The sequence below is a fragment of the Heptranchias perlo genome, chromosome 33 (genome assembly GCF_035084215.1).
Source record: "Heptranchias perlo isolate sHepPer1 chromosome 33, sHepPer1.hap1, whole genome shotgun sequence".
Classification (NCBI taxonomy): Eukaryota; Metazoa; Chordata; class Chondrichthyes; order Hexanchiformes; family Hexanchidae; genus Heptranchias; species Heptranchias perlo.
The window spans coordinates 4,303,493-4,330,473 of NC_090357.1; the positions used below are offsets into that span (position 1 = coordinate 4,303,493).

General features: G+C 46.6%; 1 protein-coding gene across 14 annotated transcripts in view; it reads left to right on the plus strand.

Moving 5' to 3' along the window:
• phldb1b (pleckstrin homology-like domain, family B, member 1b) overlaps window positions 1-25,923 on the plus strand; it is a 283,632-nt gene extending 257,709 nt beyond the window's left edge. For 3 of the 14 annotated variants that reach the window (XM_067970865.1, XM_067970873.1, XM_067970876.1), the window contains 5 exons: window positions 7,901-7,991; window positions 10,527-10,673; window positions 14,065-14,284; window positions 15,802-15,887; window positions 20,200-25,923. In XM_067970865.1, coding sequence (XP_067826966.1) covers window positions 7,901-7,991; window positions 10,527-10,673; window positions 14,065-14,284; window positions 15,802-15,887; window positions 20,200-20,340 — 685 coding nt within the window. In that variant the 3' untranslated portion in view covers window positions 20,341-25,923. Of the gene's footprint in view, window positions 1-7,900; window positions 7,992-10,526; window positions 10,674-14,064; window positions 14,285-15,801; window positions 15,888-18,212; window positions 18,581-20,199 lie in introns of those variants that run through there. The other 11 variants (XM_067970867.1, XM_067970866.1, XM_067970870.1 and 8 more) reach the window with 9 other exon arrangements.
• The last annotated feature ends 1,058 nt before the right edge of the window (window positions 25,924-26,981 follow it).

Consider the following 26,981-nt stretch of genomic DNA (forward strand, 5'->3'; position numbering starts at 1 on the left):
TATAATAACGTGCATTAGTCTTGTCAGCTTGGCTCAGTTGGTCGCACTCTTGCCTCTGAGTCAGAAGGTTGAGGGATCAAGCCACAATCCAGGACTTGAGCCCATAAGAATAATGTTCCAGAGCACTGTCGGAGACACCATCCTTCACATGAGACCTTTAACCAAGGCCCTGTCTGCCTGTTTAATGCCTCAGGTTGGAGTTACTGAGCTCACGGCACCATTTTGAAGAAGAACTGGGAGTTCTCCCAGTGCCCAGGCCAACACTCTCCCCTGCACTAACGCCGCCATAAACAGATTAACCAGTCATTTATCTCGATGCTGTTTATGGGGTGTTGGTGTGCGCAAAATGGCCACCGTGTACGGCCACACGATAACAGTGACTGCACTTCAAAGCAGTTCACTGTGTGAGAAGTGTATGGGGGCCATTTCTGAGACAGGCGATCAATGCAAGTTCTTTCTTTCATTAGGAGATATACATAAACATGGTACTGAGTCACACAGACTAGAAGATCCTGTGTCAGATAATTCAATCCTTGTTCTGTGTTGAGTTAGTTGATCTCAGCCAGGTACAATAGGAGGTGTTACAATTGGCCTGGAGAAGAGATACATCAGCCAGGGTTGCGGCTTCTGATCACAATCCACTGATTCCTGCTGGATAGCCAAATAAGGAAAGGATCAGGCTCGAGTGTGATGCAGTCCATGGTCAAATAGTCTGCTGATGCTCTCTCGCGCGAACATACAAAATTGATGGGCAGGAAAAGATCAGCTGGTCTCTCTCATTCTCCCCCTGTAGCTTGCAATCTGACAATCTCACTTTGTCTCCCAGTCCCACTCTCTTTCTTGCTCTCTCCCTGCACCTCACTCTCTCCCTGTGATTTCAAGTCTCTTGACTGACTCTCTGGTGAAACCTCAAATCATCCACCGTCTGGTCTTTCCAATCACCCACAAAACTGAAATCAATTCTTTCCTGTTTCTGAAGTTCTTCTGTTTATCTAATACATAAAGAGTTTTTTTAAAAAGCTCACTAAACCAATGGTTTTAACTTTAAACATATAATGCTGTTACATATTTAAAATTCTTTTGCTTAGATTGTTCATTAGTTTTTACTCAACAACAAACTGCATTTATAGAGTGAGATTAATGCATCAGGAGAACAGAAGAAGAAGAAGAGCTAAAGGGTGAGAGGTGGAACAGAGGGAGGAAATTTGAGAGCGATTACAAGCTTGCCTTTCTAATGTTCTTTTACAGTGTTCTAGGTGTCAGCCTTGGCTCAGTGAGTATCAGTCTTGCCTCTGATTTTTCTGAGTCAGAAGGTTGTGGGTTCAAGTCCCACTCCAGGGACTTAAGCATAAAATCTATGCTGACACTCCAGTGCAGTACCGAGGGAGTGCTGCCCTGTCGGAGGTGCCATCTTTCAGATGAGACGTTAATCCGAGGCTTCGTCTGCCCTCTTAGGTGGATGTAAAAGATCCTACGATACTACTTCGAAGAAGAGCAGGGGGGAGTTCTCCCTGGTGCCCGGCCCAATATTTATCCCTCAATCAACATCACTAAAACAGATCATCTGGTCATTATCACATTGCTGTTTGTGGGATCTTGCTTTTCCTAAATTAGCTGCCGCGTTTCCTACATTACAACAGTGACTACACTTCAAAAGTACTTCATTGGCTGTAAAGTGCTTTGGGACATCCTGAGGCTGTAAAAGGCACTATATAAATTAAAGTCTTTCTTTCTCTACACGAGAATTCCAATACCTCCACAATTGTTCAGATTCTACAGGATGCACCAAATAATAAGGAGGAGTTCACTCTTGTCTGGCACCGTACAGCTCGCAGGCGCGTGTGTGCGTGTGTCAGTCAGTGTCAGCTCACTATATGTGTGTACAGTAACACCCGAGCAAAAAGAAGTAATTAACTGCTGCTAACTGCAGTGTACTGAAAACTGAGTAAAGTTTTACACTCAGCACGGCAGAGTATTTAAAAATCTGTTCAGACTTTTCTTTCTAATTGAGAAATGCAGGTGGTGGTGAAAACTCAGAGTGTAAAAGAAAGAAAGAACTTGCATTTTACAGCACCTTTCATGACCTCAGGACCCTCCCCCGCAAAGCACTTTACAGCCAATGAAGTACTTTTTGAAGTGTAGTTACTTTTGTAATGTAGGAAAAGCAGCAGCCAATTTATGCACAGCAAGGTCCCACAAACAATGGCCAAATAGTCTGTTTTAGTGATGTTGTTTGAGGAATAAATATTGGCCCAGACACCAGGGAGAACTCCCCTGCTCTTCTTCGAATAGGGCCGTGGGATCTTTTACATCCACCTGTGAGGGGAGATAGGGCCTCGGTTTAACGTCTCATCCGAAAGACGGCACCTCCGACAGTGCAGCACTCCCTCAGTACCGCACTGAAATGTCAGCCTAGATTTTGTGCTCAAGTCTCTGGAGTGGGACTTAAACCCACAACCTTCTGATTTAAAAGTGAGAGTGCTGCCCACTGAGCCCCATGGCTGACATCTAAGGACATCACTGAGGCTGGAAAGAGTAGGAGAGGCGATGAGGTCAATCAGGAAGTAGTGGTCAGGTGATGACGAGCTTGGGTTTCAGGAGGAAGGGATGACTGAGAATTATTTGGGGATTTTGATGTAATCCATAATGAAATCACTCTTTCATTCACAAAGCCGCATACTTGTAAAATGTAATCATCTAAACAAAAAAACAAACCCAAGACAAGATTAGCACATAATCTAGGCTGACACTTCCAGTGCAGTGCTGAGGGAGTGCTGCACTGTCAGAGGTGCCGCCTCTCGGATAAAACGTTAAACCGAGGCTCCGTCTGCCCTCTCAGGTGGATGGTAAAGATCCCAAGGCCACTATTTGAAGAAGAGCAGGGGAGTTCTGGCTAATATTTATCCCTCAATCAACATCACTAAAACAGATTAAAACGTCATCACTTTGTGGGAGCTTACTGTGCGCAAATTGGCTGTCGCGTTTCCCACATTACAACAGTGACTATGTTTCAAAAGTATTCATTAGCTGCAAAGTGCTTTGGGACATCCTGAGAAAGGCGCTATATAAATGCAAGTTGGTTCTTTCTTTTCTTTGTAAGTAGAGATGAAGATGATATGGGTCCAGCCAGCTCATCCACCTACCCACTCCCCAATCTCAACATCCTACTGCTTTTTTTGCACATGATTCCACACTTGTTGCCTCCCCATGAATCCATTGCACATGTTGATCGCTCTCTGTGGAGAAGAGCTTCCCCACATCAGTCCTAATTCACCAGTTTGTATCTGTGTCCACTTGTCCTGTTATGACAGTTTCACTGTCAGATTTTCCATTTGCCCACTGCACCTCCTATGAGGTCCTTTCTCAATTGCTTCCCTTCCAAGCTGAAGAGCCCAAGTTTCACCTGTCCTTCCTCATAACTCAGTCCCTCTGAGACTAGCCATCAGCCCCATGGCTCTTCTTTGCACTGCCTCCAGGCTTTGAATGTCTCCCTTGTGTCTTGGTGACCTGAACTGAAAATGCAATAACTGTGCAAAATGATAAAACTGGGCCAATGTGTAATGAGTGCCGCCTGTACTGAGGCCTCAGCTAAAGCAGCGAAAAGCAAAGTGCATTGGAAAGGAAAGAATGGACTAATTTCACTCGTGTATAATCCACACGTAGAAAACGCCAGCCCAGATGTTAACAGTTACCAGTTTGAACAGTCCAGAATTAATTGCAGATAAAGGCAATACATAATGTTTCACATGTGACCTGTAGAGAGTCGGTTTTCTCCTATCTTGCCCGTGTTTTTTGACTGGTCTCTCGATATAGAAACTCTCTCATGTAAAATCCAACAGAAAATAATTTCAACACTGAAATTGGAGCTCACTTGATGGGTCAGTGGGAAAAAGCATCACCCAGTGTGGGACTAAGCTAATCAGAGCAAGAAGGTCCCAGAGCCAAGTTGTAATGGTCTGTTACATTGGTCCAAAGGCCCCTGGACTGAGGTGTAATGTGTTGGGTTTTTAGAGAATATTGTCCTACACCTTAACCTCTAATAAAAGTTTAAGGACTAGGAAACATTGAAACATCTTTATTTAATCAAATCAATGATATAATAAAACACAATCCCTTACATATGGAGATCGGTATCGATTGTAACTCACGTACCAACGACCTCACATCAGGAGATCACAAGTGTGTGGTCTTGACTGCTTACCCTCGCCTGAGCAGTTCCCCAGGAACTCCATCCGTGTGTTGTATCCTTTATAGGTTTAATTACATAGGACAAACGTGGGTACGATATGTCATCACCTGTGTGTAAGCTGTTGACATGTAAGCTGGTTTAGTGGTTAAGGTTAGGTGCTACCATTCGTTGTGCCGGACTTTGATATCGTAGGATGTTTATTACACTCTGAGCTTTCCACCCAGAAGTGCCCATTAGTTCTCTGCAACATTCTAAGTCTTATCTCTTCCCAGTACACATTACACAACCTCTATTCATACCAAAATACTCCCCTGCTTGATCAATTTACGATGCACCTACTATATTTTTTATCTCTTCTCATGGACAGTTAATATCCCCGATACTCCAGACCTGACCTTGTATATCCATTGCAGAATGAGTAAAGCTTGCTATGGCTATTCTACCCAGTACACCTACACTTGCACAATGGTCCATTTACATTTGCGGGGGAGGTTAGCCTCCACGTTGTCTTTGTGTGTGATACTCGGAGGGTATTCTGTTTTCCAACTTGGCCACTGACTTGTATTTTATCCAGGAGGAATCTTTCAGTAACATGTGGGGTGAATTACTTGATATGTTTTTATTATCTGGACTGTGGGTGGTGGTGATTTATGGTTTTTAACAGCAGAAACTTTGAAGAACTTTGGCTGTCAAAAGTATTTTTCAGTGGTGGAGCGCTGGATTGGTGTCAATTCCAAATGTTCCTTTTGTTTTTGGTTCAGTCCTGTGAAAACGATCTCGGTTCCCTCTTGTGTGTTTAATCTTCTCACCGTGATTTGGTCTCCGTGCCAGGCTGTCAGAGAGCAGTTTGCAGGGTGGGTCGGAGAGCTTTGCATTGTGGGAACAAATACACCGACCTGGCCCCCCCACCCCACACCCCCGACGGACACGGACTGGTTGGGCCGAATGGCCTGTTATGACTTGTATGTATTTCTGTGTAGAAGAGCCATGGATGGAATGAGGTCCAGGTGCCAGCAGTAGATGGACTCTAAGAAAGGAGAAGCTCCTTGGACTCCTGCTCAGTACTTTTATTTTCTATAAGCAGGGGTGCGAATCCAAGTTGAATAAGGTACAGGACACGACATCGGGGAGAACTCCCCCTGCTCTTCTTCGAAATAGTGCCATGGGATCTTTTACGTCCTCCTGAGAGGGCAGACGGGGCCTCGGTTTAACGTCTCATCCGAAAGACGGCACCTCCGACAGTGCAGCACTCTGGCTGGGCTCAATATCATCTTCATCTCTTCTTATAAGGAAAAGAAAGAAAGAACTTGCATTTATATAGCGCCTTTCTCAGGACGTCCCAAAGCACTTTACAGCCAATGAAGTACTTTTGAAGTGTAGCCACTGTTGTATTGTGGGAAACGTGGCAGCCAATTTGCACACAGCAAGATCCCACAAACAGCAATGTGATAATGACCAGATCATCTGTTTTAATGATGTCAGTTAAGGGATAAATATTGGCCAGGACACCAGGGAGAACTCCCCTGCTCTTCTTCGAATAGTGGCCATGGGATCTTTTACGTGAGAGGGCAGATGGGGCCACGGTTTAACGCCTCATCTGAAAGACGGCACCTCCGACAGTGCAGCACTCCCTCAGTACTGGCACTGGAGTATGTCTTGAACCCACCACCTTCTGACTAAGAGGTGAGATGGATGCAGGGGCAGGACTTGTGGTTTTAATTTACGGGAGTCTCTGAACTCGTAACCGAAACTACAGCAAACAGAGTCTGCCGAATACAGCAGGATTATTTCTCCAGCAAAATGTAGTGAGTGGAGAGTAGTTACATAATACAAATTGTGCGCGTCAGATCAATCCCAGTCACTTACAGCATTGAGTGAACCCAGTCAGCTTCCTTATGTTTGCTGACGACATCCAACTCCACCTCACCACCACCTCTCTCGACCCCTCCGCTGTCTCTCATTTGTCACACTGCTTGTCCAACTGGATGAGCAAAAATTTCCTCCAACTAAATATTGAGAAGATGGCAGCCATTGTCTTTAATCCCCCTCGCAACCTCCATTCCCGAGCCACTAATTCCATCCCTCTCTCTGGCCACTGTCTTGAGGCTGAATCAGACCATTTGCAAATTCATCTCAACCTACTTGACCCTGAGATGAGCTTCTGACCACATATCCGCTCCATCACCAAGACCGCCTACTTCCACCTCCGTAACATCGCCCGTCTCCGCCCCTGAACTCAACCCATCTGCTGCTGAAACCCTCATCCACGCCTTTGTTACCTCCAGACTTGACTATTCCAATGCTCTCCTGACCGGCCTCCCATCTTCCACCCTCCATAAACTTGAGCTCATCCAAAACTCTGCTGCCCGTTTCCTAACTTGCACCAAGTCCCATTCACCCATCACCCGTGCTCGCTGACCTACATCGGCTCCCGGTCCAGCAACGCCTCGATTTATAAAATTCTCATCCTTGTTTTCAAATCCGTCCATGGACTCACCCCCACCCTATCTCTGTAACCTCCTTCGGCCCTACAGCCCTCCGAGATCTCTGCGCTCCTCCAATTCTTGCCTCTTGCGCATCCCCGATTTCAATCGCTCCACCATTGGCGGCCGTGCCTTCAGCTATCTAGGCCCTAAGCTCTGGAATTCCCTCCCTAAACCTCTCCACCTCTCTCTCCTCCATTATGATGCTCCTTAAAACCTACCTCGTTGACCAAGATTTTGGTCACCTGTCCTAATATCTCCTTATGTGGCTCCTGTGAAACGCCTTGGGAAGTTTTACTACATTAAAGGCGCTATATAGACGAGGGAATTACCCAATCATCTCCATTCTGGCTGGGAATAGTGGTATCACTATATGCAGCCAAAAAAATAAATCCTAGTCGACCCTTAACTGCGCCCTTCAGTGTACACAACACCTTTTAAGTGTGCCCTAGGGTGTTTTTTTAAAAATAGCTGAAAAGCTCGGAGACAGGATAAAACATGAAACCTGCTGCAGGCTCCCATCGCCGAGTACCCCACATGTGTGTTTTTCTGTTAGGTATTTTTTGTTCTGCTTTGACGAATGCAGTTTGTCAGGCATTTTAAAATTAATGTCTGAAATGAGCTGACGGATACTGGGCCAGGCGGAGTTATTATCCAGCGGTACTTGCTGGGGGTTGGGTGTATTTACTGTGAGGTAATGAGATGTAAAGGCAGGAAACTCGACACCTCCACCAGTTCAGGAGACCAGCTCCCTCCTGATCCCTTCGACTCTCTCTCCCCCGAAAAGCTGTCGAGGCCGGGAGGGTCAATTGAAAATTTCAAGACTGACCTCGATAGATTTTTGTCCGTTAAGTCCCTCGAGCCTGTTCCGCCATTCAATTAGATCATGGCTGATGTGTATCTTAACTCCATTTACCCGTCTTGGTTCCGTGACCCTTAATACCCTTTGCCTAACAAAAACCTATCAATCTCAGTTTTGAAATTTTCAATTGACCCCCAGCCTCACCAGCTTTTTGGGGGAGAGAGTTCCAGATTTCCACTCCCCTTTGTGTCATCGGTCCTAAGTTTGTCTTTAGTCGGTTTGAAGTTGTGTTGCAGATTTATTCTTTGCTAAAATGATTAAAAATACCATGTTTGATCCATAGTTCAAAAGACTTGACCTTATTAGCAGGACTCATCAACGTCTCTGATTTTAATGTCCGATTGTTTCCTCCTCTTTTCCGTGAAGCGCCAGCGGTGTAGATGTCTCCAAGATCGAGGAAATGGAAAAGATGCTGAAGGAGGCGCAAGCAGAGAAAGCTCGACTACTGGAAACAAGGGTACGTAACTCAGGATTCACTAAAACCAAGATCCGACTCATCGGTTACAGCTCAGAACGTAAAATGCACCATTGCTCGGATTATATTTTCTTGGAAAAAATGGACAATTATTTTTCTTACAGCTTTGTTCTGCTGAGTTATTCCCAGATTTTCCCCGCCCTCCCCGGGTCCTCCCACATCACTGGCTGATAGGACAGGTTTCTGACCTGCTCCGGTGCCTCCGCTGATGTTAGTCTCCCTTCTCCCTGCAACCTCACTGCGGTAAAGTCAAGGCCACCATCGCATCACCGTCTACTCGAACCCATTTCACTCGGCACCTCAAGGCTGCAAATCTCTAGAACTTCCTGCAATCTGCATGCTTTGAAAACCCAAGCTTGGCGTGTCCTGACCATGAACGAGGGATGTTTAAAATGCTGATTTACAAGGATGATACCAGAACTGAAAGGTTACAAGTATCAGGAAAGACTGAACAGGCTGGGCCTCTTTTCTCTAGAAAAGAGAAGGCTGAGGGGTGACCTGATAGAGGTCTTTAGAATTATGAAGGGGTTCGATAGGGTTGATGCAGAGAGGATGTTTCAACTTGTGGGTGAGTCCAAAAATAGGGGCCATAAATATAAGATAGTCACTAATAAATCCAATAAAGAATTCAGGAGAAACTTCTTTACCCAGAGAGTGGTGAGAATGTGGAACTTACTGCCAGAAGGAGTAGTTGAGACGAATAGTATAGATGCCTTTAAGGGGAAGCTCGATAAATACATGAGGCAGAAACGAATAGAAGGATATGCTGATTGGGTTAGATGAAGGGGAGTGAGAGGAGGCTCGTGTGGAGCATAAACACCGGCATGGACCAGTTGGGCCGAATGGCCTGTTTCTGTGCTGTGCATTCTTTGTTAAAAAAAAACTCATGTCATCTGGGAGTTCCTGTCCAACTCCTGACAGGGCTGCAGAGAAATGCAGTTGGGAAGTTTTGGATGGAGGGAGGAAAGGCTATTCTCCCTTGAAGCCCGTTCTTCCACATTACCATGGCCAATCTATCCTACTCTGGGCGTCAGCTCATCCATTTAATTGTCAATGGAAAGTATTTGTCTACATACTCCCCGAACCCCAAAAGCTGTTGTGTAAAACTTTAGAATCCATTCTGGTCTCTCCACCATTCAACCCAGACCTGCTGCCCTCGATAAGCAACATCTCCCTCCCTCCACCCGACTTACAATAGTACCCTCATGTCCTGTAGTTTATCTGTTTATAACCTCCACCCCCGCTCCCAATCAGAAATTTATCCCGCTCCTTTTTGAAGGAGTTAATTGACGGAGCCTCTGCCTTTTCTCACAGTTCATTCCACATCCAGTGGGCTCTGGGGAACAAAGGTTCTTCTAAACTCCAGACTTACTTGAGGCTTGTTAATTTTTAAACTTTAGTTCTGTGCGTTCATAAATGAGTTACATGTTAACCCCATGCCAGGTTCAGCCAATGTTTCTTTCAAAAACGGTCTGGGAGATGTGCCACACTGCACACAGTCTGAAACAGAAGATCAGAATCAGGTTCATTCCTTCCCTCTCTGAGGTCAGCCGGCCCCGGAGAGTTCAATAATGCTTTACAATCATTTCCTGTTTGTCTTTCAGTAGAAATTAAAATGTTCAGACTTCTTTGAGTTGTCGGGGTTGAAAGTTCAAAACTCTCAGAAGTCCCACTTGGGCTTGTGTGTGTTTGTGTATTTTTCACTTTCTGGCATTCTCCACCCCACCCCCACCCCCCCCCCCCCCCCCGCCCAAAACCAGGCCCTTCCAGGGACGGTGATTGACGTCTCCTCAGCAATAATTGTTTGAGTTCAAGGGGCACCTGTATTCACAAAAAAATACAAATCTGTTAACAGACAGCGGGAGAAGATTTCCTCCAGTCACTCTGTGTAGCAATATTGCAAACGCTATCTTTTCAAATACGTTTACGATTTCACTAAAAAAAAAACCACTAAATTCTTATTTTGAGGTTGGTCCAGATTTCTTTATAAGTCAAGATTGAATGAAAAGGAATAACTTTACTTCAGGTTTTAAAACACCATCGTTCAGCAGTCAAGTCTCTGCTTACCAAACTCCATCTCGCACTCCTGCCTTAAACCAGTCAGCCACTGATTTAGGGAATGTCTCTAAAGATGCAGTGAGGATGAATCACTCTCCAGTGTATTTTCCCTCCAAATCCATTTTCCTGTCCTCTTTTTGAAGTCCCTTTCCAAGCCCTGCGTACTCCCCCAGTGCTGTTTGGTAGGAAGTTCCAGGATTTTAACCCAGTGACGATGAAGGAACGGCCGACATAGGTCCGGGGGGGGGTATGGTGTGTGAGGTGGAGGGGAACTTGGAGGTGATGGTGCTCCCACGCACCTGCTGCCCTTGTCCCTCTAGGCGGTGGGAGATCGCGGGTTTGGGAGGTGCTGTCGACGAAGCCTTGACCAACGAGTTGGGTCAGTTTTCTGGATGTTGACGTTGGTGTTGTTCTCCCTCTCCCCTCCCCTGCCCTGCCCCTTCACCCCCCACCCCACAGGCACGTGAGATGGAAATGCGTCGGCAGGCTTTTGAAGAGGAGCGCAAGAGACGAGAGGAGCTGGAGAAGCGGCTACAAGACGAGACCGTGCACCGGCAGCAGTTGGTCGATAAAGAGGTCAAGATGCGGGAGAAAAATTTTTCACAGGTACCTGCTCACCGGGATCGTGCAAACTTTGTTTTTTTTATTAATGCTATTGCAGAGGAATAGCAATGGAAATAAGATTCCTGGTTCCACAGCAGTGATGCATTGGCACAGTTCATTGTTCTACCTCCTCCTCCACTTACTGGGCTCCTGATACTGCCAGCACCGCCAAGCTGAGGACAACAGCAACTTGCATTTATATAGCGCCTTTAACGTAGTAAAACATCCCAAGGCGCTTCACAGGAGTGTAATCGGACAAAATTTGACACCGAGCCACATAAGGAGATATTAGGACAGGTGACTTGGTCAAAGAGGTAGGTTTTCAGGAGCGTCTTAAAGGAGGAGAGAGAGGCGGAGAGGTGTAGGGAGGGAATTCCAGAGCTTAGGGCCCAGGCAGCTGAAGGCACAGCCGCCAATTGTGGGGCGAAGGAAATCGGGGACGCGCAAGAGGCCAGAATTGGAGGGACGCAGAATTCTCGGAGGGTTGTAGGGCTGGAGGAGGTTACAGAGATAGGGAGGGAAGGAAAATCAGAGAGCGAATGATTCTACTAAGTCACATTAGTGGCTCAGTTCAGAACCGCAAAAGTAGAGGCCTTGAAATAGGCAGCCCAACTACCCACCAGGCTCTGGATGATCTGTGGCGTGGCCTTACTGAAACAAAAACACGCTGCCAGCACCACAACAGGGAGGGCCCTGCACATGAAGGGATTAAAGGCATCTAACTTGTCAACTGAAGGATGCCTGTGATAATGAGGCTTTGTTTACTAATACTGTCACCATGTTTTGCTGCTGTGCATCAAGTAAAGCAGATAGTTATTGAGTAATCTGACCTTGCCACTTCTAAGTAATAAAGAAAGAACTTGCATTTATATCATCTCATTGAAACATATAAGATTCTGAGAGGGTTTGACAGGGTAGATGCTGAGAGGCTGTTTCCCCTGGCTGGATAAGGGGTCGGACATTTCGGACTGAGATGAGGAGAAAGTCCTTCACTCAGAGGGTTGTGAATCTTTGGAATTCTCTACCCCGGAGGGCTGTGGATGCCCAGTCGTTGAGTGTACTTAAGCCTGAGATCAATAGATTTTTGGACTCGAGGGGAATCAAGGGATATGGTGATTGGGCAGGAAAGTGGAGTTGAGGTAGAAGATCAGCCAAGATTTTATTGAACGGTGGAGCAGGCTCGAGGGGCCGTCTGGCCTACTCCTGCTTCTATTACTTATGTTCGTACAGAGCACCTTTCACGATCTCAGGACGTCCCAAAGCGCTTTACAGCCAATGAAGTACTTTTGAAGTGTAGCCACTGTTGTAATGTAGGAAACACAGCAGCCAATTTGCGCACAGCAAGATCCCACAAACAGCAATGTGATAATGATCAGATAATCTATTTTAGTGATGTTAGTTGAGGGATAAATATTGGCCCAGGACTCTGGGGAAAACTCCCCTGCTCTTCTTCGAATAGTGATGTGGGATCTTTTACACCCACCTGAACGGGCAGATGGGGCCTTGGATAAACGTCTCATCCGACAGTGTAGCACTCCCTCGGTACTGCACTGGGAGTGTCAGCCTGGATTACACGCTTAAGTCTCTGGAGTGGGACTTGAACACGTGAACTTTCTGACTCAGCAGCGAGAGTGCTACTGACTGAGCCATGGTTAACACTTATTCCCTGACGCTTAAAAACAGCCCCCAGATTTATTCACCACCCATTGGACGGTTCCAGGCTCGAACCCTAGTCATTTTTGAGTTAACTAAACTCAGCCAGTTCCTCAGATCTGGAGAGAAGATCAGCGAGGGTTCCAGCTGTTGATCGCCACCTAGTGACATCTGCTGGAAAGTGAATGTTGGGATGAGGATTAGATTGGAGGCCATCTCACGGATGGTCACTGATTGGTCTCGAAACATGAAGAATAGCCCCTTGGGTGAAGTACCAGAGATAACTGGAGCGCAGTAAGAGTCAATGCCTCCAGCAAAGAACGGAATCATAGAATCAAAACAGCACAGAAGGAGGCCATTCGGCCCATCGAGCCTGTGCTGACTCTTTGTAAGAGCAATCCAGTTAGTCCCATTCCCCCGCTCTTTTTCCGTAGCCCTGCAAATTTTTTCCCTTATCCAATTCCTTTTTGAAAACCACGATTGAATCTGCTTCCACCGCCCTTTCAGGCAGCGCATTCCAGATCATAACCACTCGCTGCATAAAATAGTTTATCCTCATGTCACCTTTGGATCTTTTGCCAATCACCTTAAACCTGTGTCCTCTGGTTACCGACCCTTCTGCCAGTGGAAATAGTTTCTCCTTATTTACTCTATCAAAACCCTTCATGATTTTGAACACCTCTATTAAATTTCCCCTTAACCATCTCTGCTCTAAGGAGAACAATCCCAGCTTCTCCAGTCTCTCCACATAACTGAAGTCCCTCATCCCTGGTACCATTCTAGTAAATCTCCTCTGCACCCTCTCTAAGGCCTCGACATCCTTCCTAAAGTGCGGTGCCCAGAATTGGACCCAATACTCCAGCTGGGGCCCAACCAGTGTTTTATAAATTAATATTAATTTCAAAGTTGCTGGTTATAGCGACTTAAGCTCTTTGTTTATTTCGGGCAGAAACAGCTGTCCTTCCTGTGATATTGTATGAGTGCAGTACATGAAAATATATATATCAATTTTCTCCATTATTGTTATGTAAAGCAGTCAGGGAACTACACAGAGGGTAAACACAATACTCCCTTCGCAGCACCATCTGCTCTGTCCAGACCTATCATGATTTGAACACCTCGATCAAATCTTCTCTCAACCTTCTCTGCTTTAAGGAGAACAACCCCAGCTTCTCCAGTCTATTCACGTAACTGAATTCTCTCATCCCTGGAACCATTCTAGTAAATCTTTTCTGCACCCTCTCTAAGGCCTTCACATCCTTCCTAAAGTGCGGTGCCCAGAATTGGACACATTACTCCAGTTGTGGCCGAACCAGTGTTTTATAAAGGTTCATCATGACTTCCTTGCTTTTGTACTCTATGCCTCTATTTATAATGTGGAGATGCCGGTGATGGACTGGGGTTGACAATTGTAAACAATTTTACAACACCAAGTTATAGTCCAGCAATTTTATTTTAAATTCACAAGCTTTCGGAGGCTACCTCCTTCCTCAGGTGAACGATGTGGAAATAAAGCCCAGGATCCCCTATGCTTTTTTAACCGCTTTCTCAACCTGTCCTGCCACCTTCAAAGATTTGTGCACATGTACCCCCAGGTCTCTCTGTCCCCGCACCCCCGGAAGAAGGGGGGAAAGGGACAGATTAGTCCCAAGATCGAACCTTCCTCTCGCTGAGGGTGTTCTCGGGTCTTAATGACGGTTCTGTCTTGATTTCCACTCACTCGTTTTGACCTGTCTTTCAGGCGCGACCTTTAACCCGGTACCTACCGATCAGAAAGGAAGACTTTGACCTACGGTCCCACATCGAATCGTCGGGTCACAACCTGGAAATCTGCTACCAGGTGACCATGTCTGAGAAGATGTGTAAAGGTTACCTGACGAAAATGGGCGGGAAAATCAAATCCTGGAGAAAACGTTGGTTTGTCTTTGACCGAATTAAGCGGACGCTGTCTTATTACGTGGGTAAGTGACCTTTGAACGGTTGGAGTTTCGTTTTTGACATTTTTTGATTTATTTTTTATTTTGTCAGATCTGTGGAACCCCAGTAAGGTGGGGAGGGGAGGGGAGGGGGTCCATTGAAAATTTCAAAACTGAGACTGATAGATTTTTGTTAGGCAAGGGTATTAAGGGTTATGGAACCAAGGCGGGTAGATGGAGTTAAGATACAGATCAGCCATGATCTAATTGAATGGCGGAACAAGCTTGAGGGGCTGAATGGCCTCCTCCTGTTCCTACGTTCCTTACTGGGAGAGGCACCAGTACTTGATATGAAAACACTTTACCATGTTTGTATGCAGTGACGGCATCTAGCATGGGCTAGCAGAGTGAAGCTCCCCTCAATTCTGCCCTAACGATGTCTATCTGTCCTAACCGCAGTGAGAATCTCTTTACTGCCTGCTGGGACATCTTAGTTTCTGCGTATCAGTAATCTTTCGGGGGCTGGGATGGGGTCTATGCTTAGCACCTATTAGTGCAAAAGTGAAGACAGTTTAGTGCTGTGGGTTCACTCGGGTTGCCAACTCTGGTTGAACGCAATCCTGGAGATTTCATCACATGACCTCCCGCTTTGAACCGCCCCGCCCACACTCCGCCATTGGTCCATTCTCTAGATGCACTGCCTTCCCGCGACCAATTGGAAAGAGAACAGACTCTTTGTTACCCAATTGAATTAATCTTGACTGTTAGTGCAACAGCATTTTTTTTAATCTCCCATCTCCAATATTTCTACAACTAATAAATGAAAGTGTTCAAAGAAAAGGAAAAAAACACAATTTTATTTAATGCCCCTGTGATTTTTTTTCTCCCGGGTTTTGCTCAGGAATCTTCAATTCCTGGAGACTCCAGGGCAATCCTGCAGAGTTGGCATCCCTCGTGTTCACACCACTAGGAGCTGAGCGGAAAGTATCCCAAACTCACGTAAATAGATCCATACAGCTGGCAGAGTGAGGAGACACTGGTCCCATGTTCGATATTGAATTGAAACCCAGGTCCCAGACTGAAAATTAAAATGGAGGTAGGGGGTGGTGATGGGGAAGGAAAATAAATGAACAGTTTGTGAAGACGATGCATGGTGTCATGCTACACCTCACAGACTAGAGTGTCCCAGGTACGTCTCCTAATCTGCGTTGGAGTTAGCCGATATCAGCCGGGACATCAGTTGAGGTGCTACGGTTAACGTCAGCGCCCCCGGGCTCAGGAGGGGCAAAGTGAGCCTGGGTGGCCACTTTCTGATCGTAATCCAGTGACTCCTGCACGAGTGTAGACGCCCAGGAATAGGCTCAGGGTCGGTGGCCCCTCGCCGCGGTCCAGTCATTTGCCGACCGTCGCTGTCTGGGCTCATGTGAGAAGATTGGCCACCTGGGTGAGCGATTTTTGGCCGTTGGGAGAGAAGGGAAGGATATTGGGAAAGAGAGGGGGAAAAAAAACCTTTGAAAGAACCGATCTGGGCATTTTATTGAAATGATCTAATTTTTCAACAGATAAACATGAAAGTAAATTAAAGGGAGTGATTTATTTTCAAGCTATCGAGGAGGTTTACTACGACCATCTCAGAAGTGCCTCAAAGGTAAGGACTTTTAAGAAACTACGCAGATGCTCCTACTCTGAAACTAATAATGGTGTAGCAGCAGACTCTGAATCCCTCACCCACACACTCGCAGCTACCGCTCTTCTTGTGACTGTAGTATCTCTCCCTGGGTCTGAAGGTTGTGGGTTCAAGTCCTGCACCAGGATTTTGACCACCCGACTCTGGTGAGGTGCTGTGCTGGGGGAATGCCGCATTGTCAGAAGGTGGGAGGTTAAATAAAGCCCCCCAACCTGCCTGTTCAGGTGGATGTTGAAGATCCCGTGGTAAGATAATTGGCAAAAGAACCTTGGCGAGGATGCAGAGGAGATATATCAGATTGGTAACAGGGATGGGGGAGTTTAGTTATGTGGAGAGACTGCAGAAGCTGGGGTTGTTCTCCTTGGAGCAGAGAGGGTGAAGGGGAGATTTGATAGAGGTGTTCAAAGTGATGACAGGTTTTGATGGAGTAAATAAGGAGAAACTGTTTCCACGGGCAGGAGGGTCGGTAACCCAGAGGACACAGATTTAAGGTAATTAGCAAAAGAACCGGAGGGGAGATGAAGAAAATTTATTTTCACAGCGAGTTGTTACGATCTGGAATGCGCTGCCTGAAAGGGCGGTGGAAGCAGATTCAATAGTAACTTTTGAAAGGGAATTGGATAAATACTTGAAAAGGAAAAATTTGCGGGACTATGGGGAAAAGAGTGGAGGAGTGGCACTGATTGGATAGCTCTTTCAAAGAGCCAGCACAGGCACAATGGGCCGGACGGCTGTAAGATTCCAATAACCAAAAGCTGACCAGAGAGTTTTCCCAGTGTCCCCACCAACCCCACTTCAACCAACACCACTGTGGATGTTTGTTGGACGTTACAGCCAAAGTGTGGCACCAACTTAACAGTCGCTGCATTCCAAAAATAATTTGTTGAGTGAAGTGCTTCCAGGCGTTTTGATGTTGCCGTGTAAATGTAAATATTTATATTATATTCATGCCTTTTCTTCACTGGTCCAAGTTGCAGCTCCGAGCGCTGCACAGGAAATCAAGCTCCAATCAAGCAGTTTATTGGCCCGTGGTAGTCTGTAAATGACAGGGCATCGTTCTATATAAAAGGCCAATCATGTTTCTTTCTCAGTGGCGAATCTATGATGTAGCTTCGGTATAGAAAATGCCGCATGTTTTTTTTTGAGTAGTTGTAGCTCTTGGATTCAGGAGATTGAGACCAGTTACCTCATCAGACCCCTGCATTTGAGATATCATGAGATCACTAACCCCTCCCCCCCTCCGCCACCCACTCCAGGAGTAAGTTGGGGGTCAACGTTCGAAACCTGGGGGATGGTTTGATCAGGGTTGGGTATCACTGCGTTGTTTTGGGGTTAAGGAAGAATTCTTTTGCACTTTCTTCAGCAAAATCGTAAAGAAAGAATAGAACTTGCATTTATATAGCACCTTTCACAACCTCAGGACATCCCCAAAGTGCTTTATAGCCAATGAAGTACTTTTGAAGTGTAGTCACTGTTGTGATGTAGGAAACGCGGCATCCGATTTGCGCACAGCAAGATCCCACAAACAGCAATGTGATAATGACCAGAGAGTCTGTTTTTAATGATGTTGGTTGAGGGATAAATATTGGCCCCAGGAAGAACTCCATTGCTCTTCTTTGAAATAGTGCCATGGGATCTTTTACATCCACCTGAGAGGGCAGACAGGGCTTCAGTTTAACGTCTCATCTGAAAGAAGGTTGCTCTGACAGTGCAGCACTCCCTCAGTACTGCTCTGGGAGTGTCGGCTTAGATTATGTGCTCAAGTTTCTGGAGTGGGACTTGAACCCGCGACCTTTTGACTGAGGGGGCGAGAGTGCTGCCCACTGAGCCACGGCTGACACATAACCATGTTCATTAATAAACAGGTTCTTAATTTGACTACGCAGCAAACAGGTGACGACCTCCTTACCTCACAGTCGTGGCCCTCGCAGTGAGGGGAGAGAGGGGCTGGGGAGTAAGTGTAACTTTATACCCTCATTGTCCGATCATTCGAGGGTCATTTTAACCCAATCCACCCGGGGGGGAGCGGGGCTGGTTCAAGTCGGAAGTTAGTGGAGCGTAAAATCGGTCGGGACGTAAAACAAGCATCTGACACCAAATCTGACTCTTTCCCGATGGTTGGCTTGGGTTAAAATTATCCCCCAATGCTTTTTTTTTCAAGTTACAGCTTTGAGCTCCACCAATTATGAACAAGATCACTAATCTTTCCTTTTGTAGGTTTTATTTATTTCTCTGCTTTTCTTTTCCCTTTTCCCTGTTGCTGGGCTATTTCTTCCTTGCTCTCAGAAGGGATATTTCAGCCTGCATAGAATAAATGTACGTATAATCCGCAGCTCTCCGTGTTGTGTGTGTTGGCCTTGCACTCTGGTTTTAAGTCCTCGTCTCTGTGACCTGTTCTGTGTCAAAACAACTTTACGACAAGATTGGTTTTAAAATAAAAGAACCCTCGGCCAACGTGGACTGAATTCTCTGGTGGCCGAGGGACTCTGAGGGGGTGGAATTGGTTTTGGCCGATAGCGAATCAGCTGCTCGCTTTGCACTCCGCCCACTGACTACAGTGGGCGGGGTGTAAAACAGGCTGTCGATTCGCTAAAGCCCGTTTATGAGGCAGAGTTTTTTGTAATAGATTTGTCCCTTTCCTCTCCTGTGAAGGCGCTGACTCTCGCTTGGGGTACAAGCCCATGGAAACTGGGAGCCTTTCATCAGCTCGCTTAACTCATGTGCCGGCCCGAGGAGCGAAACTAGCAGCTAGGGAGGGGTTAGTCCCGCGTTCTCACTCCTGATTGCCGCATCGTGACTCCCATTGGAAGTAAATTCCTTGAAGTGACCATATGGGCCCAGACAGCTGGTTAAACTGTGAGAGGCAGCATAGCCATCCTTGGCCAACAAATCATTGGGTACGGTCGTGTGGTGGTTATGCAACTGGACTAGTGATCCAGACAGCCTGAGTTCAAATCCCACCCATAGGAGATTGAGAATTTGAATTCAGTTTTTTTAAAAATCTGGAAATATAAAGCTGGTGTCAGTAAAAGTGACCATGGAGCTGTCAGATTTTTGTGAAAAACCCCATCTGGTTCACTAATGTCCGTTAGGAAAGGAAAATTGCCGTCCTTACCCAGACTCGGCCTCTATGTGACTCCAGTCCCACACCAACGTGGTTGATTCTAAACTTCCCTCTGAAGTGGCCGAGCAAGCCAATCGGTTGTATCAAATCTGCTACCAGTGATTCCAGATGTGAAGCTGGGGTTGTTCTCCTTGGAACAGAGACGGTTGCGAGGAGATTTGATCGAGGTATTCAAAATCATGAAGGGTCTAGACAGAGTAGATAGACAGAAACTGTTCCCATTGGCGGAAGGGTCAAGAACCAGAGGACATAGGTTCAAGGTGATTGGCAAAAGAACCAAAGGTGACATGAGGAAAAACTTTTTTACGCAGCAAGTGGTTAGGATCTGGAATGCACTGCCCGAGGGGGTGGTGGAGGCAGATTCAATCATGGCTTTCAAAAGGGAACTGGATAAGTACTTGAAAGGAAAAAATTTGCAGGGCTACGGGGATAGGGCGGGGGAGTGGGACTAGCTGGATTGCTCTCGCATAGAGCCAGCGAGGACTCGATGGGCCAAATGGCCCTCTTCCATCCTGTAACTTATGATGCTACCTCACGACATCCCAAAGCACTTTACAGCCAATGAAGTATACTTGAAGCATAGGAAATGCAACAGCCAATTTGCGCACAGCAAGGTCCCACAAACAGCAATGTGATAATGACCAGATAATCTGTTTTGGTGATGTTGATTGAGGGATAAATATTGGCCCAGGACAGAGCTCCCCAGCTCTTCTTTGCCATGGGGCCTTTTGCATCCACCTGAGAGGGCAAACGGGGCCTCGAGTTAACGTCTCATCCGAAAAACAGCACCTCCGACCGTGCAGTACCGGACTGGGAGTGTCAGCCCAGATTATGTGCTCAAGTCTCTGGAGTGGGACTTGAACCTACAAACTTCTGACTCAGCACTGAGCCAAGGCTGACAATAAGGTGTTATGTGTATGCCAAATGGGCACTTAATTGTACCTGCATGAGCTGTTAAAAGAAAGAACTTGCATTTTTATAGCACCTTTCCCATCCTCAGGACGTCCCAAAGCGCTTTACAGCCAATGAAGTACTTTTTTTGAGGTGAAGTCACTGTTGCAATGCAAGGGGATGAAACTGTTATAATTTGGTCCTTGAGAAAATGATACGATAATTCTGTTTTCTTCTTTCCTCATCTCGGGCCTTCAGAGTCCCAATCCGAGCCTCACCTTCTGCGTGAAGACTCACGACAGACTGTACTTCATGGTGGCCCCCACGCCGGAGGCCATGCGGATTTGGATGGATGTGATCGTCACAGGAGCCGAGGGCTACACGCAGTTCATGAGCTGAGAGACGGGGACGGAGGGGAATGGGGGGGGGGAGTGAGTTGGCATTGTGCCAGTCTTTCGTAGAACCGACCTGCTCCATTCAACAGTGGAGGTCACACTGCCTGTCTCGACTGACTGTCTCTCTCTCTCTCACTGTCTGAACACCAACTGGGGCAATAAGTAAACCAGCCCCGTCTCACCGTGCGAATTTCAAGTAACCGACAGATAATTTTATAACGCTTTTTGCTGGAAAAAAAAATTGACTTAAAAAAAAAGAGAGAAATATCTTTATCTACAAAAAAAAAATCGGGATTGAACCTTCACCAAAGACTCCCATCCAGTCCTTGCAGTTTGAACGTTTTGATTTTCCAAACGGACTGTGGACAAGAGGGTTTGTAACAAAACAAAAAAGGAAAAAAAAAAACAATTTAACTCCTGACTCGAAACAGAAAGAACCTCTTCGATGGACTACTTCGTGAAGCCACGGTCGAGGGTCGTGACAACTGGATCGGCGGCAACCGCGAGATCCCGCCCGCGCCCGCGCCCGGCCGGCCGCCTTTCTTTCTTGCGCCCGAACGGGGACTCGACTGCAACTGGAAATGTGCAGAAACGTCGTGTTCACTGTGAGGCGAAGAGGTGCAAACAGGCGCTCTCTAGGACGTGTACGCGCGCACACGGGTGGACGGACCGCAGCCATACTGCACACGGCGACTCAAGCGACTGAACGAACTCAATGCTGCCTGCAGACGAGGGGGATTTCACAGACTCTCCCTTACGTGCCTTTTAAACTTCTGGTCCAGGGATTCCAAGTGCTCAGTCTATGGACTCGTTTTGGCATAAACGGCAATTTTTTGCGGGGGGGGGAGTTGAATCAGGGATTGAAATTTGTTCCATTTTGTTTTATTTTTTTTTGTTGAATTGCTCAGTTAAATGATTGGCTACCACTCGTTCCCCCAAGCGACAGAAATTACCTCAACTCTTTGAATTATTTTTTTTTTGCGGGAGGAGAAAGGAATTTTGTCTTTCCTTGTGTTTTTTATAACTATGAAGAGGCCTGTAACACTTCCGCCTCCTACATCCTGTGCAGTAGTTGCTTATCACATTGGTAACCATACCCGACTGTGCTTAATTTATACCTTGCATTTTAGCCAATATCGTACGTTTGGCCAAAAAGGGAATTATGTTGCAGGAAACTTTTAAATGTTGCTCGAGGAATAATTTGTTAAGTGGTTGGAAGGTTTCTTGGTTTGTAGTTCACGTTTGACTCGATAATTGAAAGCTCACCATCACCTCGGTGAAGTTACTAAGGGAGCTTTTTAATCCCTTGCCTTGAAAATCAAGCACCACATTGACTTAACTTGCGTCACATATTGTAGGTCACTGTGAGGTGTGGGCTGTTCCCAACAGAGCAGCAACAGCCCCTCTTCAATGTATTGGTTCTCTGGTCTCTGCCCACCAAGTCAGGGACACAGTTGCGGTGCTATAGTTGGCTTCAGTGCCCTGGGTTAGGCAGACCAAAATCCACCATAGACCCTCATCCCTTGATCACCATCCAATGGAAGGGATGGAAGTCAGGTGAGGATGTGTGACCTGCCTCTTGTGGTTGAATAGTCTACTGCTATTGGTTGCTCACACTCACAGATGAGTCGTTGGACCATACAGGTCAGGAAGTTCCCAGGTTCAATCCCCGAGTCCATGTTGAGTTAGTCAGGACAGGACTTGGGTTTCTCCAATTGGCCCGAGTGCCTTGGTTATAAGGGGAAGGAACAAATCAGCTAGGTTCCTGTTTCTCATCACTCTCCGATGACCCCTGTTGTCGTGGGTGCAGATTTTGGATGAATAAATTACCTTTATATGTTTTAAACCTTGGCTTTCTGTTCAACCCAAAGCTGAGTTTCCAATCACATTATTGTATCATCACCACAGCCACTTACTTCCAGCTATGCAACTTTGTCCCTCCCCCTCCCCCCCACCTCCCCCTCCCTCACCTCACCCCCTCCCCCACCTCCCCCTCCCTCACCTCACTCCCTCCCCCAACTCACAACTTCCCTCACCTCACCCCCTCCCCCAACTTCCCCTTCCTCAACTCCCCCCTCCCCCCACCTCACCTCACCCCCCACCTCACCTCACCCCCTCCCCCAACTCACTCCCTCCCCCAACTCACCCCCTCCCCATGTCACCCCTCCCCCACCTCCCCCTCCCTCAACTCACCCCCTCCCCCAACTCACCCCCTCCCCCAACTCCCCCCTCCCCCCACCTCACCTCACCTCCTCCCCCCACTTCATCCCCCTCCCCCACCTCACCCCCTTCCCCCCAACTCACTCCCTCCCTCATCTCATCCCTCCTTCACCTCATTCCCCTCCATCCCACTTCACTCCCCTCGCCCTCACTACCTCACCACTTCCATCCCTACCTCACTCCACCTCCGCCCCTACCTCACCGCCTCCGCCCCCATCTCACCCCCCCTCCGCCCCATCTCACCCCCCCTCCGCCCCCATCTCACCCCCACTCCGCACCATCTCACCCCCCTCCATCCCACCTCCCCTTCTGCCCCTACCTCACCCCCTACCCCCTACCTCACCCCCTCCACCCCACCTCACCCCCCTCCCAATCCGACCTCACCCTGCAGTCCGTGTGGTGAAGGTTCTCCCACAGTGCTGTTAGGAAGGGAGTTCCAGGATTTTGACCCAGCGACGATGAAGGAACGGCGATATATGTTCAAGTCGGGATGGTGTGAGACTGGGAGGTGGAGGGAGGGAATTTGTACACATAGCAACCCTCCACTCACACACCAACTACATTTATAAATGTATAAGAAGAACATTTAATGAGATTTGGAGCTCTTCCAATAGCCTTACGTTGAGTATCAGGTGTTTCTGGGTACGTGTGACCTCCACCTTTTAAAAGTACATTACCATAATTACTGTTATGAACCTCACAGGATGGTTTAACCCTTGAATGTCTGCCTTAAAGCAGCGTTCCATCACAGAGTGATGCCGTGAAGGTCACTGTCACAGGAGCCCCAGAAGCGAGTCTTCGAAAATATAACTTTCCCTGAAACCCTTCATGAATTAGATTTGAATCGTTACTACATTCTCTTAATTTAAAAACAAAACGTAGATCAGGTCCTCTGCCTCCGAGTGAAGAATGGCCGTGCAGTATTTATCTAATTTTCATTAAACAGAGACGGGAAGGACTGCTCTGATATGCAGGGAGGTTTCACCAATCTTCACAGTGGTTCAGATACCAGCACAAGTACGATGGGCCAAATGGCCATCTCTGGGCTACTGCTCGTGACAGTGTCCCACCCAAGGAGAAAATTATGCTTCTTATGCTTTTGATTAAACAGTGTTGTCGCCAGTCTTACCCTGGGAAGAGTGCCTTTCATTTTGACCCAGTGACCATGGTGTGAAGTACCAGTGCTTCTGGGTCTGTCACTTGTGGGAATAAATTGAGTCACTGTTCATCCTTTAAATTTCTCCCAGTACCATCAGAGATAGACCTGTACCCACCAGTACTGTACCCCAGTGTTGTACAATGACAGACCTGTACCCGCCAATATTGTACCCAGTGTGTACAGTGGCAGACCTGGACCTACCAATACTGTACCCCAGTGTTATGCACTGACAGACCTGTACCCACCAATATTGTACCCACTGTTATACAGTGACAGACCTGTACTTACTAGCATTGTACCCAGTGTGTACATTGACAGACCTGTACCCACCAGTATTGTACCCAGTGTTGTACAGTGACAGACCTGTACCCACCAGTACTGTACCCAGTGTTGTACAGTGACAGACCTGTACCCACCAGTACTGTACCCAGTGTTGTACAGTGACAGACCTGTACCCACCAGTATTGTACCCAGTGTTGTACAGTGACAGACCTGTACCCACCAGTGTTGTACAGTGACAGACCTGTACCTACCAGTACTGTACCCCAGTGTTGTACAGTGACAGACCTGTACCCACCAGTACAGTACCCAGTATTGTACAGTGACAAAACTGTACCCCAGTGTTATACAGTGACAGACCTGTACCTACCAGTACTGTACCCCAGTGTTATACAGTGACAGACCCGTACCTACCAGTGTTGTACCCCAGTGTTATATAGTTAAATACCGTACCCACCAGTACTGTACCCAACATTGTACAGTGACAGACCTGTACCCACCAGTACTGCACCCTAGTGTTATGCAGTGACAGACCTGGACATACCTGTTCTGGGCATATTTCACAGACCAAGTGGACACAGTATGAAAATCTCACACACCCACCGTTGCAATTGACTGAAATTTTAATGGTGCCTTGTAATTGCATATTCCGATGGGGAAACAAAAATGACTACAGGTTAAATGGGGGCTGATTCAGAGGCACCCAGAACAGAGGAACTGAAATGCTACATCATCTTGACAATAACTTTAGTGTAAAATTGGGAGAGGAACCGTTTTAAAGGAATATACAAATTTCAAACCCTGATCTCAACAGCATATAGTTTTTTTTAAAGCAAAAAAAAAGAAAGTTATTTACACAAATGTGTGTTGGATTTTTTCAGGCCAAAGCCTGTTCATAACACTTTGTGAAATCAGGAAAATGAATTCTGAGGAACATGGTAGCCCTATTTAAAGTCCCATTGTCATGGGATTATGTATCACATTGTACTTTATAGAGTGTCTTACTAGTTAAATAATGATCCTTATGAGGCTCAGTGACTAAAAGTTGTTACTTTTATATATATATATATGTGAAACAGATACTAAATAATCACTACTATTCATACATGTAACACATTGTAAATTTACACCATAAAACCATAGCCTACGTTACCTTTTATATATTAAAGCCATAAGCGACTACTGTAAAATCTGATGTATAATTTGTACTTGCTCTATGCTACACTGATTCCCGGTTTTGTCCAGCGGGTGTGGGGACCTGTTTTGGCTTGCAGTACCTGTCTGGGACGGACACGAGTTCTAGAAGTTTAAAAAACGAGTTGGAAGGGGAGGGTGAATGAAAAATAACCACCCCCCCCGCCACACTGAATTACATCAAAACCACAAAACCTCCCAACTCTAAATGGGCCAAAAATCACCTTCCAATTACACCCAGGAGTCTGTGTAGTGACATCTCCGAGGGGCCATTGGTGATCAGATTCTTTATTTGCAGTCAAGCCAGTGTGATTGCAAGTGAAGAATTACAGTCACCTTCCCGAGTAACCATTAAAAATCCATCATGCCCACCCAACAAGTTTATGTCGTGTTAAAGTTGTTGTTTGATTGGGAGGCAGGAGCAGGGAATGACATTTATTCATTATCCAGTAGCTGCTTACATCAGATTTTACAGTAACAATGGAAAACCTGCAATACGGGAGTAAACCAGTGGTGTTACTTTGAGACCCTGGTGGGACAGGTCGTCGGGGGTCTTGTCGGTTTTGTAGTCTCTTAAACGGGTCACATTTATTGACGACTGCCGGGGAGGTGGGGGGGATGGAGTTAGGTGCATGAAATGTGCAATTTATTCTTCTTCCAGGTGCTACAAAATGGTTCGTTCAGGGTTTGGAACCAATAAATACCTGTCCCGGGCTTCAGACAGAACAAATCGCACTTAATGATGTGTCTTCAATGGTGCATTTCATGCGGTTGAATTTAAAGCAATTTAATTTTTTTTTGTATGTCAAAATCAAAGTAAATCAAATTTGTACTTCACTGAGAACCAATGTTAGTCGAGTCCGGAGATGTCAAAAAAAACACCTGTTTAGAACGGGCACTCCAAAAAACCAGACCCCCCCCAAAAGATGCCTTTGCCTGAAACTTTCACCCACCTGCTCAAAGTCACTTCACATGGAACCAATACAAAAAGGGGAAACTTTCACCCGATCAGCCTGGGCTGGATTTTAATCCACAAATTGAAACCATCTGGTTTTTCACTTCCTTAATACTTGGTGACGCTATGATGGGAAATTGAAGCAGCAGATGTTTTCCTGGAATATTGAGATCTCGTCCAGCCGCCCTGGTAACAGCTCAGGCTGCAGACCCTGGATCCATTGCAGGGAGCGATAGTTGAGCCTAATGATGCCATTGCCCCTTCCTCCTCTTTGCCACCCCCACCCCCCCGTGCAGTTTCCCCCCTCCGCTCCACTCCAGAGAACACCAATCCCCAGCCTCTGATACTCTGTCCAATTGGCCTTCGTCTTCCTGGACAGTGAGTGTCGCCAGGATGTAACTCACTCTCAGGTGTCCTTACCTGTCAACATCACCCACAGCTCAATCTCTAACCAGGAATAGTTCGCCCGTTTAAACTTGCCTTTGCTACCGGTGCCCCAGATGGCAGTGATGGTCAGTGCGTGAGATCTGGGATCTATCTGGACTATTCCCACTCCTTCCCTGTGTGTTCCTGAGAAGTTGCCTGTGCCGGATTTATGTCGTAGCTCAGTTTAGTTGGGGTCTGAGATTCCATGTTCCTAAGTCGTAGTTCCAACCCATCTTTTAAACGGATATCAAGGCAGTCAATGAAGACAGCCCCCTAGACTGTAATGTAAACTCTTTTTTGGTGTCCATTGAGAGAAAATTTGAATCCTGATACCGAAAATTGGATTGCAGTTTCTTACACCAAACAAATTCTCTTGTTCCGCGATCCATATTCTACCTGTAAGAACTTGTCA